General features: G+C 48.9%; 1 protein-coding gene across 1 annotated transcript; it reads right to left on the reverse strand.

Annotated features, from left to right (window-relative positions):
• Positions 1-7885: 7885 nt before the first annotated feature.
• On the reverse strand, positions 7886-15068 carry POLR2E (RNA polymerase II, I and III subunit E). The gene is made up of 8 exons (XM_070415638.1): positions 14879-15068; positions 12214-12388; positions 10322-10437; positions 9589-9669; positions 9200-9258; positions 9017-9095; positions 8702-8786; positions 7886-8382 (listed from the first exon to the last, which is right to left on the reverse strand). The coding sequence occupies exons 1-7, from the start codon at positions 14933-14935 to the stop codon at positions 8721-8723; spliced, it is 633 nt and encodes a 210-aa protein (XP_070271739.1). The 5' UTR covers positions 14936-15068; the 3' UTR covers positions 7886-8382; positions 8702-8720.
• Between the last annotated feature and the right edge of the window lie 1374 nt (positions 15069-16442).

Raw genomic sequence — 16442 nt, forward strand, 5'->3', positions numbered from 1 at the left:
TGTGGCTCAGTGGTTGAGTGTCGACCCATGAACCAGGAGGCCACATTTCAATTTCTGGTCAGGGCACATGCCCAGATTGTGGGCTCGATTCCCAGTAGGGAGCATGTAGGAAGCAGCCGATAGTGTTTATCTCTCATTGATGTTTCTCTCTCTCCCTCTCTCTTCCTCTCTGAAATAAAAAATATATATATATTTTAAAAACATTTAAAATAAAGTTGTTAATCTGAATGGCAACTTGGGGGACGGGACATGGGGTTCCTTTGCTTCCTCGCTGGGGAGGGTGTGAGGAAGGAAAGTCTACCCCAAATGGTCCAGTGAGGGGTGTGAGCCCAGGGAGCCTTTGAGGCAAGCTGTGCAAACATGTACATGTTAGATAACCACCTCAATAAACGCTGCCTCAGCACTATCCAGTAGAACCTTCCAGAAGACGAAAAACACTCTTCATCTGTGCTATTCGAGTACCAGCTGCCAGCTACATTTCCTTTTCTAAAAATGTATTGAAAAAACTAAAAATGGAACTCCCGTTTGACCCAGTGATCCCACTTCTAGGAATATATCCCAAGAAACTAGAAACACTTATCAGAAAGGATATATGCACCCCTATGTTCATAGCAGCACAATTTACAATATCTAAGATTTGGAAACAGCCTAAATGCCAATCAGCAGATAAGTGGATTAAAAAACTGTGGTACATCTACACAATGGAATACTACACTGTGGTAAAAAAGAAGGAATTCTTACCATTTGCAACAGCATGGATGGACCTGGAGAGCATTATGCTAAGCAAAATAAGCCAGTCGGAGAAAGATTAATATCACATGATCTCACTCATTTGTGGAATATAATGAACAACATAAAGTGATGAACAAAAACAGATCCAGATACAGAGAAGCATCTATTGTTTAAAATGTATTAGACAACAGAACTTGGTCCTTCCCTTTAGTTTGTCTCTGATCAGTTGACTAGTCTGCCCTAACCATTTTTACCAGAAACAAAATCTAAAACTCTTCGGGTAGCATTTCTCTTTTGTCTGGAAATCTCTTAAAGTGCTGCTCCCTACTCCACTGGAGGCAAAAACACATCCCTGGCTCTCTTGTTTAAATTTCAGCGGTTTGTGGTGTACAAATGAAGAACTTAATGTTAACACACAAAATGTACATGTATGCTGCTAACAGTAATTTTGCTTTAAGCTTTTTTCATTAAGTAATTATTTTTATTTTTATAATCTCTCCACAAGAAGTTATGAAAATACCTGTCAATACATTGAAAAGTCACTTTAGCCAAGACCGGTTTGGCTCAGTGGATAGAGCGTCGGCCTGCAGACTGAAAGGTCCCAGGTTTGATTCCGGTCAAGGGCATGTGTACCTTGGTTGCGGGCACATCCCCAGTGGGAGGTGTGCAGGAGGCAGCTGGTCGATGTTTCTCTCTCATCGATGTTTCTGACTCTCTATCTCTCTCCCTTCCTCTCTGTAAAAAATCAATAAAAATATATTTAAAAAAAAAAAAAAAAAAAAAAAAAGAAAAGTCACTTTAAAATCCTGGGATGAAAAATTCTAAATATGTTCCATCTTCTGTGATTTACAAATAACAAAATTCTGTAACTTAGAGCTTCTGAATGATTTTGACAGGCATTTACTAAGAAGAGTCAGAACATTCGCTATTCAATTTCCACCCCAACTGAGTTTTTGAGAAGCTACATTTGTTGACAGTCACCACACACGACTCCACAGCCCAATGGCCTGACATTGGTACCATTGGGCTATGGAGTCAGAGTGTGTGGAAGAGCTCCAACTTTTAATTCAGTGCAGGAGAATTAGGCAGAATCCACACGCAGTTGTAACAAAAGCAGCCAGGGAGCAAGGGCTTCCCCTCCTGATACAAAACAGCCCCCCAAAACCACAGCACACCCCAGGCATAGCTAAGAAGTGGCCGTGACAAATCAGTCAGGGCACTGCAACAGCAGGCCTCGTCTCTGCAGAAACTTCCTAAGAAAGCCAGAACAGGAGACCACGCGCCAGCACACTGCAGCCCGGTACCGTTTTTGGGCAAAGATTACTTGGCACATAGCCACACACTCTTGGTGACATTCCACCTTGTACGCCACTTGTGCCCTAGAGAGGTGGGTCATTGAACTCTGAAAACACTTATTATCTGGCCCTTTACACAAAAGACATGTACATTTTGATCTACATTTTTTAAAGGACAGGAGAATTAACAGCTGAAACTAATAGTCAAGAGTTCAGCTAGACAGCAGCTTTTCACTATCGGCATTAGTCAGAAAGCAAATGTCATGTAACGCACCCCGTTCTTAGATGCAAAAGCACCTCTGGAACCTGATGGGTCTGCAAACACTGGCCTCCAACTTGTTAGAGGCACCTTCACAGGGTGGGCCAATTTCATGTCCTGGTGGCGGGGAACTCTGTAAGTGCCAGGTCTCGACCTCATCCCACCTGTCCCCCAGGAATCCCATGGTGGGTGTCACAGGGCAGGGAGCCACCCTGAGCCAATCTCAGAACTTGGGACAGGCTGTGCTTGGTGGCATAGGCAGAATGAGGTCTCTAAGAAATAAAGGGGAGCCAGGTGCTGCTGGGAGGAGGGCACAGAGACCGGTGCCCCCACAGGTGACAATAATGCCCAGGCCTCTGCAGCTGGAAACCTAACCAAGGGCGTCTGGGACCCTTCACAAAGGGACAACAGCAGGTTTTCACCAGCTTCAGAGTCAGAGCACACCAACCACAGCAAAGGACTTTCCACAGACACTCGTGAGCTGATTCTATTCATTTAAAGAGTAAATACTAAGGAATAACCAAGACATTTTGTGTGTGGTAAAATATACATAAAATTTACCATATTAACCATTTTTAAGTGCACAGCTCAATGATATTAGCACATTCACATGGTGCAGCCATCACCACCATCCATCTTAGAACTTTCTCATCTTCCCAAACAGGAACTCGGTCCCATTAAACACTAAATCTCTTTCCCTCTCCCCCAGCCCCTGGCTCCCACCATCTACTTTCTGTCTCTAAGTCTGACTCCTCTAGGGACGTCCTGTGAGTGGAATCACAGTGCTCTGTGCCTGGCTCATTTTGGAATGTTGATATTTGGAGGAAAAGGAGACTTGTTTTACCATTAGACATACTACAAAACATTACTTTTTAAAACCTAAATTGAGCATTGGAAGAATCTTGAAACAAACTGTCTGTGAGTCTACATGGAAGAGGCAATCCAGGGAGGCCATCAAAGGATCTGCCAGATACTCCACATACTCCACAATGCTGAGATCATTGTTTGGGGGGAGGGAGGGGAATGGCATCCTGGATCACAGGGTGTCCAAAAGCAAACCCCAGGATTTAAGGCAGCGGTTCTCAACCTGTGGGTCGCGACCCCCTGTGGCGGTCGAACGACCCTTTCCCAGGGGTTGCCTAAGACCGTCCTACATATCAGATATTTACATTACGATTTATAACAGTAGCAACATTACAGTTATGAAGTAGCAACAAAAAGAATTTAATGGTTGGGTCACAACATGAGGAACTGTATTTAAAGGGCCAGAAGGTTGAGAACCATTGATTTAAGGCCTATGTAAATAAATATACCTAGAACTGGGAATTTAAGAAATAAACAAATTGAGGTAATTTTTGCAAATTATGTATCTATTAAGGAACTTGTATCTAGAATAAAGAACTCTTACACCTCAATAATAAAAACACAAACAACCCAACTAAACTAAAGGCAAAGACCTGAATACACATTTATCCAACAATAATATGCAAAACAGCCATGAGCATGTGAAAGATACATCAGTCATTGGGGAAAATGACTCCTAACCACAGAAAGATTCGGCCTCGCTCACCCCCACTGGGATGGACACACAGATGTGAAGCTGGAATCTTTGTATGGGGCTCATGGGAATGCAAAACGGGGCAGCCACTTTGGAAAACAATCTGGCAGTTTCTGGAAAGATTATCCAGAGTTTCCATATAACCCTGCAATTCCCCTTGTAGGTGCGCATCCAGGGTACTGAACACATGTCTGCACAAAACCTGTTCACAGCAGCATGGTCAAAAGGTGGACACTACCCAAGTGTACAACAGTTAATGAACAAACACCACGTGGTCAATCCACACACTGGAATATTACTCAGTCATGAAAAGGAGTGAAGCACTGACACTTGCTACGTGAATGAACCTTGAAAATATGATGCTCAGTGAGAGAAGCCAGACACAAAAGGCTATACAGTGTGATTCCATTTATGTGAAATGTCCAGAACAGGCAAATCCAGACAAAAAGTGGGTCCAAGGTTGTCAGGGTCTGGGGAATGGGGGTGACTGCTGATGAGGATTTTTTTTTGTTCCAAAATCTTGTGCAATTTATCAACCAGAATACAAGCGGGCATGTATCCTTGACAAATAAAATGAGTAGTGAACTCAGCACTTACAGCAAGGTGGCAATATTAGCTCAATAATATTGAGCTATCCTACAAATTAAGAACTGACAAATCAAGAACATAATGAAATAGAAGGCTTCTATAAACCAACCAATTTTATTTTTTATTTTCAAATTGATTTTAGAGGGCAGGAGAGAGAGAGAAAAAAACCAAACCATTAGCCCTAACCGGTTTGGCTTAGTGGATAGCATTGGCTTGTGGACTGAAGGGTCCCAGGTTCGATTCTGATCAAGGACATGTACCTTGGCTGCAGGCACATCCCCAGTAGGGGGCGTGCAGGAGGCAGCTGATCGATGTTTCTAACTCTCTATCCCTTTCCCTTCCTCTCGGTGAAAAATCAATAAAATATATTTTTTAAAAAACAAAACATTAATTGTTTGCCTCCTGCAAGTGCCCCTACTGGGGATTGAACCCAAAATGTGGGTATGTACCCTGACTGGGAATCGAATGGGCAACCTCCTGGTGCACGGGACGACGCCCAACCGAGACACACTGGCCAGGGCCAAACCAACTGATTTTAGACATAAAGATTGAAAAAATTTAAGAGCAAAATAAATTAATAGTGCTGAGAAAATAATTAACACCCCCCCCACCCCCCCGCCAAAAAAAAACCACAAAGAAACCTGACAATGAAATCAAGAAAACACCAAGATTCGGTTAATGGATTCTGCACAAGATCTCAACTTGGATCCTTAAATTTAGGCAAGCAAAATGCTACTTGATTAAATAAATACTCTGATATGCACTGAAACCACTTTTTAAATTGTATGATTGGTGTACAGGACAATGTTCCAACCAACTGAGCCACACTGGCCAGGGCAACACTGTATTTTCTTGTCCAAAAATCCCAAATGCGAAATAAGATGATTTGTAACATTATAGCCAATGGCTTATTGCCTAGTTTCTGGCTTACTGTTACACTTCAAGTCCTAGTTTTCTAGCCACTAGGAAATAAAAATTCCCAATTTGCTTCCTAGTTTTCAAAAATTATTAAGGCCTTGGCCAGGTAGCTCAGTTGGTTAGATAGTCATCCCAATACCAAGGTTGCGGGTTCGATCTCTGGTCAGGGCACACAAAAGCAACCAATTAATGCACCAATAAGTGGAACAACAAATTGATGTTTCTCTCTCCCTTCCTTTCTTTAAAATCAATAAATAAAACAATTATCAATTAATTTATTGGTATACTCAGTGCTACCATAAAGTAACTAGAAAATGAATTAAAGTGTATACACTAAACCTGACCTCAGCTTCAATGAGCCTTTTCTTCAGAAGGAAACTGCACAAATGGATCTCAGATCATTTGTTTTACTTTAAGCATAACAAGCGGTCACCAAAGCAGCCATACATGGTCCTTACGTAAAGCCTCAGGAACACACATGTATTTTGCAAAAGAGAGCAGACTAGGCAAACGAATTGATTCAGGGAGAGCAGAGCTAAATGGCCCAATCCTATATAATAAAACGACTGAACGGCTGAATGACTGGTCACCATGACGTGCACTGACCACCAGGGGGCAGCTCCTGCACTGAGTGTTTGCGTCCTCCCGCCCCGCACCAGGCGACGGGCAGCGCTCAGGGGGTGGGGCCAGCAAGCGGCCACCAGCCAAGGCAGGTTCTAGTGGAGCCCCCGCCCCCTCATTGCCCCACCCACCAGTCACCCTACAGATTACCCTGATCGCCAGCCAGGCCTAGGGACCCTACCCTATATATTGGAAACGGTCTCTTAGATTTAAAAAATTAAAACCTGGCAAGGCTACTCCAACACTGAAAAAACAGGATGATGCAGTGATGACATGCATGGACTCTGACTTGCACATTTTGTGGTCAGCCCTGATTCTGACACTTATAACTGTGTGAGAAAGCCAACTACTTAACTTCTCTCTGCTTCAGTTTTTCCACCCATAAGATGGGGAAAATGATATTACTGCCTCAGAAGAATCATGTTATGTACTACTTTTTATAATCAGGGCAAAAAAATGTAGCTGCCCATACAACAGCAAGATGCCTTTCACCTATATGAAAAGTATGGTTGTCCTAACCAGTTTGGCTCAGTGGATAGAGCATCGGCCTGCGGACTGAAAGGTCCCAGGTTCAATTCCGGTCAAGGGCATGTACCTTGGTTGCGGGCACATCCCCAGTGGGGTGTGTGCAGGAGGCAGCTGATCAATGTTTCTCTCTCATCGATGTTTCTAACTCTCTATCCCTCTCCCTTCCTCTCTATAAAAAAAAAATCAATAAAATATATATATTTTTAAATTAAACAAAAAGGTGGGTGGGGAGCGAGGGCAGAGGGTGGGGCGGGAACTGGAAGGAGGGGAGTTATGGGGGGGGGAAGAGGAACAAATGTAATCTGAACAATAAAAATGTAATAAAATAAATAAATAAATAAATAAAATAAAATAAAAAATAAATAAATAAATTAAACAAAAAGTATGGCCACTGGTGCATGCAGCATCCTGGATTGTGAGGGATGTCCAACTGCTAGTTTAGGCCCAACATCCCCAGAGGGGTCCCAGATTGTGAGAGGATAATAAAAACACAAACAAGCCAACTAAACTAAAGGCAAAGACCTGAATACACATTCAGGGCTGAGGGACTGCTATGACCCCTTACACCAATTTCATTCACCGGGCCTCTAGTCTTTTATAATAAAAGCCTAATATGCAAATTGCTCGACCTGGAGTTCATCAGCTCACTATGATGTGTGCTGACCACCAGGGGGCGGTGCGGAACACGGCGGGTGTTGGTGACTAGGTGCTGGCAGCAGGCGACAGTGGAGGTGCTGCTGGCCCCGATGGGCCCCGAAAAGAGTGGGACCACAACGGGATGGTGGAGGTGAGCGGGTGGCGCCAGGCCAAGGCGGGTACCATTGTCACCCCAATAAATTCAATTTAAAATAAAAAAGTAACCTATATAGCCAACCAAAGTGACAGTGGAAGTGAAGTGGGGAACAGGAGGTGGTTGTTGGAGTTGGGGTTGCTTTTGGGGATGATGTAATGTTCCAGAACTGGTGGTAATGTGTGCACAGCTGGGAACACACTAAAAATCACTAAACTATATACTGTAAATGGGTGAATTGTATGGTGATTATGTCTCAATAAAGTTATTAAAGAATATACATAATTTCTTTTAACTTGGGGGGACTGTGTCTTCTGGAACCAGACACTCTAGGCGGGAGAGAAGCTTGTTGGACCCCAAACTTCTAGACAAGAAAAGCATAAGGGAGCACAGCTGCAAGTGAGCACCGGACATTAATCTTGCCTTTTGGGTGAAGGGAGAGGACAGATGCACCTTTGCATTGTGAACACTGGGCAGAAAGCCAGGTATGGCTGTGGCAGTTTGCAGGTGGGGAGCAGGGAGGGGTCATAGAGACTCTGTCTTGAAGCCACAACAAACCTATCCTCCCACCTTGTTTTTTTAGACAAGTGAAACTGTTTACTCAAAACACCTTTAATTTAAAAACACCCAGCTTCAATACCAACTCAAATCCAGAGGTATTTTAATCTCCCTGCCTGCTGACCTCAGAGTCCTCAACAGGTCAGGGATAGGGCCACTGTGAGGAGCATGGAGGAGGGAAGCTGGAAGTGGGGGCTTACCCGGAGACTTGGACCCAGGTCCCATTTGTGGGGAGTCAGCTTGGAGTGCCTCGGGGGACAGGCAAGAACCTAGGACTATCTTGGTTGCTGGCTGGCTCACTGGCCTCTCCTCAGCATCCTGTCCTCTTGAGGAACCACTTGCACAGGATCCCAGGTGGGGCTCAGTGTCCATGTGAGGCCACAAGGGCCCTCAGCCCAGGAGGGCAAGCACACAGCCCGCCTTGGGTTCCAGAGAAGCAGCAGGTAGGTTTCCAGGGTTGAGCAGATCACAGCAGGGCAAGCAGGCCAACTGCCTGGATAAGGTGGTTACAGTCCATTTGTCTGTCTCCCAGGGGCTGGAGGAGAGAAGAAAGGGCCATCACATGATTAGTCTATCACGTGGGTTGGGCATACCCAGGGGGCAGATGCCACTCCTGGGCCCCACAGGAAGTGGATAGTGACAGGCTGTGGTGGAACCTGGAAGGAGGTTAGGGCAACGAAGAGGAAAGCAGGTCTGGAAAGAAGGGGCTGAGCTCAGGGCTCAGGGTCAGAACATTAGTGGGGCAGGTAACAGATGGGGCCCACTCAGGCAAAGACTTGGGTCCTTCCTGCACCACCAGTGTATACAGCCGCCCCCAGCCCCCACACACACAGCTGGGGTGGCATCTGTCTCACCTGCTAGGTGGTAGGATGGCTACTGTACCAGCCGGTAGGTGATGTATCTGCCTGCGGTTTCGCTGGGCCGGATGATCTTCACTACCTGCATCAGAGTGAGAGCAGAGCTGGGCAGGGCCTCCCCAGGGACCCAGGTGTGTGTGGGGTTTGGTGGGGCAGCAGCATGGCAGGTGGCACCAGGACCCCGACCAGGAGGAGAGACTTGGGGGTAGTCCTGATTCTTCAAAAAGCTGGGGGAGGGAGGTGGGTGCTGAGGCTCCTGCCCAAGAGGAAAAAGGCTGGGGGTAGGGCTCTCCTGCAAGGGTGGTCTCTCACCTGCCCTCGCTTTATCCCAAAGTAGCGTGCCACGGGGTCTCCAGCCTGGATCCTGGGCAGCTGGTTTTCTCGGAGTTTACTGGGAAGCTTGGTCAGGAAAAAAGCCACGCAGGGCTGACTGGAAGGGATGGAGAAGCCCAGAGGATTGGGGAGGGGAGAGGATGGGAGGTCCAGAAAGGATACTATCTGGCCAGCAGCTCCGTCACCTCCTCCTTGGTCATGACGACATGCTCTGGGACCAGCTGCCAAGAGAACAGAACCTGTGTCTCCAGAGGGCCAGGACCCCGCTGTGCCCCACACTCCCACATGGGGAAGGGGTACAGTGTCCTTCTCAGCTAGTCTACACCCTACTCACAACTGTCATGCAGAGGGACCTTGGGACACAACCTGGGATCCCCATCCCCCAGGTCAGCAATGTGGGATGGGAACCCACACTCTCAGCAAGGCTCAGGCAATGCTGCTGCTGCTGCTGCTCTGGACCTGGGGGCCACACTTTGAGAGCCTGGCTCTACTTTCTTTACCATCTCCCCACTCCCTACCACCCAACTCCCCCCACCTTCCCTAGGCCCCACCTCGTGCTCCGTGATGTTGATGAGCAGCTCCTGCTGCAGAAACTGTTCCAGGATGTACTTGGGGGCCATGTCGACCAGGGACTGGAAGAGAGATCCTCAGATATGGCCATGCCCCCCCCCCCCCCCCTCCGCACAGGACTGGAGACTGGCTCATTTCTTCCTCAGAGGCCATGGCAGGTGGGAAAGCTGAATGGGTTTGATCTTGTACCTCAACAAGAAGCCAGGCATCATAAGCTAGGCATTCCCATAGCATGCATGGGTTTCTCCCCACTGCCTTGGCCCTTGGCACATCTCCAGACCTCAGCCTGGTGTCAGGAAATGAGTTTCTATCAGTCAAATGAGTCCAGGAGGTTGGTCCCTGAGCTGGCATGGAGGCCCCTCCCCAAGAGAGGACCAAGATGGCAAGGACTCTGGGCAAGGACCACAGGCTCAGGGAAGAGGGTGCTCACTGCTCCTCCCATCCCCTCCCATCCCACTTAGGCCTCTCCAACCACACACGGGGGATGCTGGGCCTGCTCTGGGGATGCCCCATGCTGCCCACAAAGGACAGCAGCTCCTTCTCAGACCCTGAGCTCCCACATTAGAACGTGGGGCCAGAGGCAAGTGCTGCCGAGGGTGCATTGGGTGCCCTGGGTGAAGATAGCGGCGGGGCCTCTTAGGTGCCATAGGAAAGTGAGGCTCGGGACAGAACAGGAAGGGAAGTGGTCAGGCTCTATGCTGTGGGGACACCCACCTGCTTGGCGGAGGGTGTCATGCCCTGCTGCACCACGATGAGGGCTCGGGTGATGTTTTCCTCCTGCATGCGTTGGCAGTACACCTTGATGGTCTTGATCCCCACCTTGGGTTCCTCTGTGGACAGAGTGCATGCTGGTCCACAATGCCAGGGCCTTACCCACCTGTTCCCAGGCATGTGTGGCATCTCTGAGGCCTCAGTTTTTCAGTTTGTAGAACAGAGAGCTGGCTGCCTCCAGGTCACCAAGCAGCTGAAAGGTGCCTATGCCCCTGGACTTCAGAGGTCCCTGTCTGAAGTAGGGTCTGAAATCTGGGTTTAGTTGGGTGCCTCACTGGTTCCAAGGTTTGAGAACCCGCAAGCTAAGTGGCTTGTTTCATCTGGGAGCCCACAAAGTGCATGGCTGGGTGTCCAGAGGTGAGATGAGGTTGGCTGATCTGCCATGGAGACAGACCGCCCATCCCCAGCGGTACAAGTCGTTACCTTTTCAGTAGCATTAGGGGCCTGGGGCTTTGTCACCAGAGAAACACTGGACCCTAGCCACCAGGATTCATGTGAGGCTCCTAGCTGGGCCTCTGTCTCCTGTAGTGCAAATCACTCCACCGATGAGCAGTATCCTGGGCTGAGTCCTCCCAAATCCCCAGGTTTGAGTCCGAATCCCCAGTACCTCAGAAGGTAACTAAACTACTATGTTTGATAAAGGGGCCTTCCAAGAGATAATTAAGGTAACATGAGGTCATGTGAACCCTGATCCAATCTGACTGGTGTCCTTCTAAGAGATTGAGACAGACATTAGGGACCCTGTGAGGACACAGGGAGGAGAGAGCCACCGTCTAACGTGCTAAGGACAGAAGCGTCAGGGGGAACCAACCCAGCAGACACCTTGATCTTGGACTTCCAGCCCCCAGAGCTGGAAGTTGTTTTAGGACTCATCTGTAGTGCTTTGTTATGGCGGCCTCAGCAAACCAATACAGGCAGAAACTTAAGCCCTGTCTTGAAGCATGTCCCAGAGGAGCAGTGACACCTCCATGTCACCAAACACCAGGAAATGCAGGGAGAACTCCTACTCCAGGGAGACGCTAATCCCTGACAGGTCTGGAGATGGCTCTGTGGGAGGCCTGTGTTTAGGCATTAAGGTTTCAAATAATCATATCTCATACACAGGGACGTTTATCTTAAAAAGTGTCACCAGGTTCTGCTCTGCAAATGTTTTCTGCCCACCCGCTTCATTCCAGGCATGTAGTTGACACCAAGGTGCTGAACACAGCCTGGTCCCCCAACTTTTGCAGGCCTGAGAGCGAGGCTGCCTCAATGGGTTAGGTGCTAAAAGAGAGGAACACAGGGATCCCAGGACACCCCTCAGTGGGCTCTTGGCTCAACCCAGGGCTCAGTGGGGATCCTGAAAGAGGAGGCAGCTGAGTGTAGTCTCCAGGGACAATGACTGGACACTGAGGCGGCAGAGTGAGGAGGAAAGGGTGTGGTGAGGCGGGGGATAGGCAATATGAGGCAATAACTCTGCATCGGTGCAGGAAGGAGCTGCAGGGAACACAGGCGCTGAGAGTGGAAGCTGGGCTGGTGGTGGACAGAGGAGGAAACAGTGGGTCTGAGGTCAGGAGCTGGGGGCTCGCCTGGAAGGCCTATGATAATCATGGTCAGAGAAAAAAGCCAAGGAATAGAGAATGGGGAAGGGGACCAAGAAGGAAACTGGAAAAGGTACTCAGAAGGGTCAGAGATCAATGGCGTCGCCCACAGCACGTAAGGTGAGGGGGAACTCTCTCCTCTGGGTCAATGTTATAAGCTGGAATGTTATAAGCAGGGGAATGTTACCCACTGGATCCTAAACAGGCCATCAAATGGCTCTCAGTGACCTCCTCAGGCACCAGCAAGACACTCACCTGGGAAAAAGACAAACATCTGGTCAGTGGGGTCATCATTGTGGGCCACCAGCACTGTGAGGTCCGTGCGCCGTGGCCGCCCTTCACTTGGCTTGTCCCCAAACTGGGCCTTGAACTCCTCTAGTGTCTGGTCCAGCTCATCCTGAGTCACTAGGTAGCCTCGGTCATGGCACAGCTGTGGACAGAAAGAGCCAGGTGACCCCAAGGGAGAGGAGGAACGGCAGCAAGAGCTTGGGCCAAACGAGGCCACTGTGAGGACAATACAGGGAGTTTGGGGCTCAGTGTGGCAGGTGTGTGTAAGAACCCAGAAAAGAGGGATGAAGCAGGTAGAGACAAATACGGGGCACACCCCAAGACAGCCATTGTGCCAATCCAGTTAATCAGCTGCCAAGGGTGCTGTCATTTTATCCTGAAAACTGAGGCCGTGAGAGGCTGGGATTGGGAAGCAGCTGCAGAACTGGGACTTGGGTTGGAGCCATTTGAGCCTAGAGTTGGGGCCCTGGGTTCTGGGGCAGAAAAAGACAGTTAGGTGGGAGGAGCACTGCTAGGCTGCCTGGACAGACCTTACTTGAAAACCAGGCAAAAGCTTGAGGGCCAGGAGTTCTAGGACTCATCTCGGAAATTGGGGCTCCTTCGTGGGCTGACAGGAAGAAGATCCAAGTAAAGAAAGGGGCCCTAGCTGGTTTGGCTCAGTGGACAGAGCGTCGGCCTGCGGACTAAAGGGTCCCAGGTTCGATTCCGGCCAAGGGCACATGCCCGGGTTGCCGGCTTGATCCCCCCAGTAGTGTTTGTGCAGGAGGCAGGCAATCAATGATTCTCTCTCATCATTGATGTTTCTCTCTATCCCTCTCCCTTCCACTCTGAAATCAATAAAAATATTTTTAAAAATGTAAAGAAAGGGGAGGTTCGAGCTGCTACTCAGCCTGGCCTGCCTGAGGCCCCCCACACTCCCTTTCCTCTGTGAAGTCCCCACAGCCTGGTTCTCTCTCAGGACCCACAACACTGCCGGCCTGTAGCACAGCTGTTTCAGTCCCTATCTTTGGGGTAGCTTTGTAAACGAGTGAAGGGGCTGGGTTTGGCTGCCCAGCCTTAAACCCTTAAACCTGGCAGGATTCCTACAAGGGGAGTGCAAAGGCAGAGGTGGGCTTCTGGGGATCACAGTGGCCCCCCTCCCATAAGGCGGGTAAAGCACATGGCGTGTAGTGATGCTCAGCCAGCTTGCTGCTTCACTCCATCCCGAGTAACAAAGTTGGTGGGTACAGCATTGAAGTAGCCACCAGACAGAGAGGTCAGAGAGAGATGTCTGCACTGGATGGTGGCAGGTAGACAGCTGGCCCAGGTTCCTTGCAGTCCCGTAATCCTGTGATTCTGTCTTATGCACTGGGGTAGTGTGGAAGCCTTCCAGGAAATAACCAAGAGACTATAGACAAAAAAGGGGTTCCATGGAGAGTAACCTCATAAGGTAACCTGATCATAAATCCCTAACTGGGCAGGTCATGGTGGGCAGTCACGTCCCAGACCTAGAACTTGTTTAGTAAAAGGTTTACTTTTGGCCGAAACCGGTTTGGCTCAGTGGACAGAGCGCCGGCCTGCGGACTGAAAGGTCCCAGGTTCGATTCCGGTCAAGGGCATGTACCTGGGTTGCGGGCACATCCCCAGTGGAAAATGTGCAGGAGGCAGCTGATCGATGTTTCTCTCTCATCAATGTTTCTAACTCTCTATCTCTCTCCCTTCCTCTCTGAAAAAAATCAATAAAATATATTTAAAAAGAAAAAAAAAGGTTTACTTTTGTCTTAAGCAAGCCCTGTCCCTTGTTCTTGTGAGCCCAGGATAACACACCTTTGAAATATGCGTGACCACCTTCAACTACAGTCAACTCCCTGTGATCCAGTCCCTGCATGGCTTCCTCCCACCTTCCTTCATTCCAAGTGCATAAAAGAAACTGCAGGGGGGTGGGAGGCCATGGGGGGAGAAGGACGCATATGTAATACCTTAATCAATAAAAAAAGAAACTGCAAAACCGTTATTCTCCAGGGTATTTGAGATCTTGCTTCTTTCCCAGCAAGTCGTTATTTTTGCTTCAAATAAACTTTTTATTATTATTTATAATTATTCTTTTTAAATATGCTTTTATTGATTTTTAGAAAGAGAGAAAGGGAGAGGGAGGAAAAAGAAGCATTGATGAAGACACATCCATCAGCTGCTTCCTGCACGCCCCGCAAGGGGGATCCAGCCGAAACCTGGGCATGTGCCCTGACTGGGAATCCAACCGTGATCTCCTGGTTCATCGGTTGAGGCTCAATCACTGGACCACACCAGCTGGGCCAAGGGTATTGGGGCGGGGGGGGGGGGGGGGGGGGAGAGCGCGAGCGCCGGACCGAGATCAACCCACAACCTAGGTCAGTGCCCTGACCAGGACTAGAACCCGCAACCTTTTGGTGTACAGGACGACAACGCCCCACCCGGCCAGGGCTCAAATAAACTCTCTTAAAAGTTCTCTACAGGTTTCGGCACTCTTTACGTGGACAACACCGCGACACGAGAGGCAGCAAACATCGGGGTAGAGAGACCCCAGCCTCCCGCTTCTGCCTCCCTGCCCCGCTCGGACTCACGACTGGGCCCCGAGGCCCGCCCTCTGCGCTCGCCAAGCCCCGCGCGCTCTCACCTGCATAATGGTCTTGCGAATCTTCCACAGCCGGTACGTCTCCTCCTCGTCATCCATGCCGACCGCCGTTCACACTCACTGCGCCTGTGCCCGCCGCCAGGACCCGTGCCGACTGAGCTGCTGCGAAGTCCCGTTCAGGCCCCCTCAGCCTCTCCGTTTAGGGCTGTCGCCAGCGAACGCCTGAATGCAACGACCTCTGGGACAGGCAGTGCCAAGGGCAGCCCGAGCGGCTGCTGGCTGTGCCGGAGGAGTGCGAATGGCACCGCCCACTCGCGCTTTGGAAGCTCTCGCGTGGCTTTGGGAGTTCTCGCGTGGCTTTGGCTGCTGCTCTGGAGTTCCAGTTTCCCCTCAACACCCGTCTCGGGGCGGCAGTTTAGAATCCCAACTAGTTGAAGTGAGGAGACGGAGGCTGGGGAAACTGAGGCCCAGACCGAGCCAGAGGTCTGCTCTCCTCTCAGGACCCGGGGGGGCTGCGTAGCAGTCGCCCCATAACTGTCTGTGCGTTCAACTGTAGGGGTTCCTCTCAATTGGTTCTGGGCCATGTGCAACCTAATGGTCCCAGCCTCAGTTTTCCCATCTGTACAATGGAAGTAATGAACTGTCCCCATTTAAGAGCGTTAGCTGACCCTGGCTGGGCTGATCAGTTGGTTAGAGTGTCTCAGATAAGCCAAGATCGTGGGCACATACAAGAATCAATGAATACTCTCCTTCCTCACAGTCCCACTGTGCAGGTGCTAGTGTTGCTCTTATCAATATTTTCAGAAATGTTATTTTAAGTGAAATTCCTGCACTTTGATGTCATGTGTTCCCTTTGTCCTTCAAATTCCCAAGTTTTCTCCCTGGCCTCGCCTCTTTCTTACCCCAGGAAGCCTTCTTGGAGACCTCCTTACCCCTGGCTCTTTGAACTTTGTATACTTTAAATAATTTAACTACCCATAATTACTTTTAAAAAAGCTTTATGATTTTCATAACTTACTGCTGATTTTAATGGGTTGTTAATTTCAATCCTGTAGTTTTATTTTGTTTAGATAGGGCTGGGCAAGGAAAAATAAAATAAAGACAACCATATTTAGCAAAAAAAAAAAAGAATCAATGAATACATAAATAAGTGGAACAATAAATCAATGTTTCTCTCTCTCCCCCCTTCCTCTCTCTCTAAAAAAATCATAAACTTCAAAGAGAGAGAGCGGGTTAGTTGAGAATCCAAAGGGACAACCATGTTTGGGAGGAGGTTGGCATCGGTCCTCCTGCGTAGGACAGTCTCCCACCTCTGTCCTCTCCCCTTCCTGAGCCCTGAGCTCCAGTCCTGTCTCTGCCTGGATCTCTCCCTGAGTTCGTACAGGAGGCTCACCCAGCCCAGCCCCTGTCAGTCTGGAGGCATCGGTAACTTCTCATTCAGTGACACATTTATTCAGATATTTACTGAACAACCACAGGGCAAGCACCCCCTTAGGTTCCAAGAAGAGACAGGATAGACACGGTGAACATATCAGACAATAATGTGAGAAGGTGACAATGCTTTGTAAGAAGAGCAGGCCGGCTATGGGAAGTGGGGGGTTTGCAG

The sequence above is a fragment of the Myotis yumanensis genome, unplaced genomic scaffold, assembly GCF_028538775.1.
Source record: "Myotis yumanensis isolate MYYU_CA2020_CCGP unplaced genomic scaffold, mMyoYum1.0.hap1 SCAF_5, whole genome shotgun sequence".
Classification (NCBI taxonomy): domain Eukaryota; kingdom Metazoa; phylum Chordata; class Mammalia; order Chiroptera; family Vespertilionidae; genus Myotis; species Myotis yumanensis.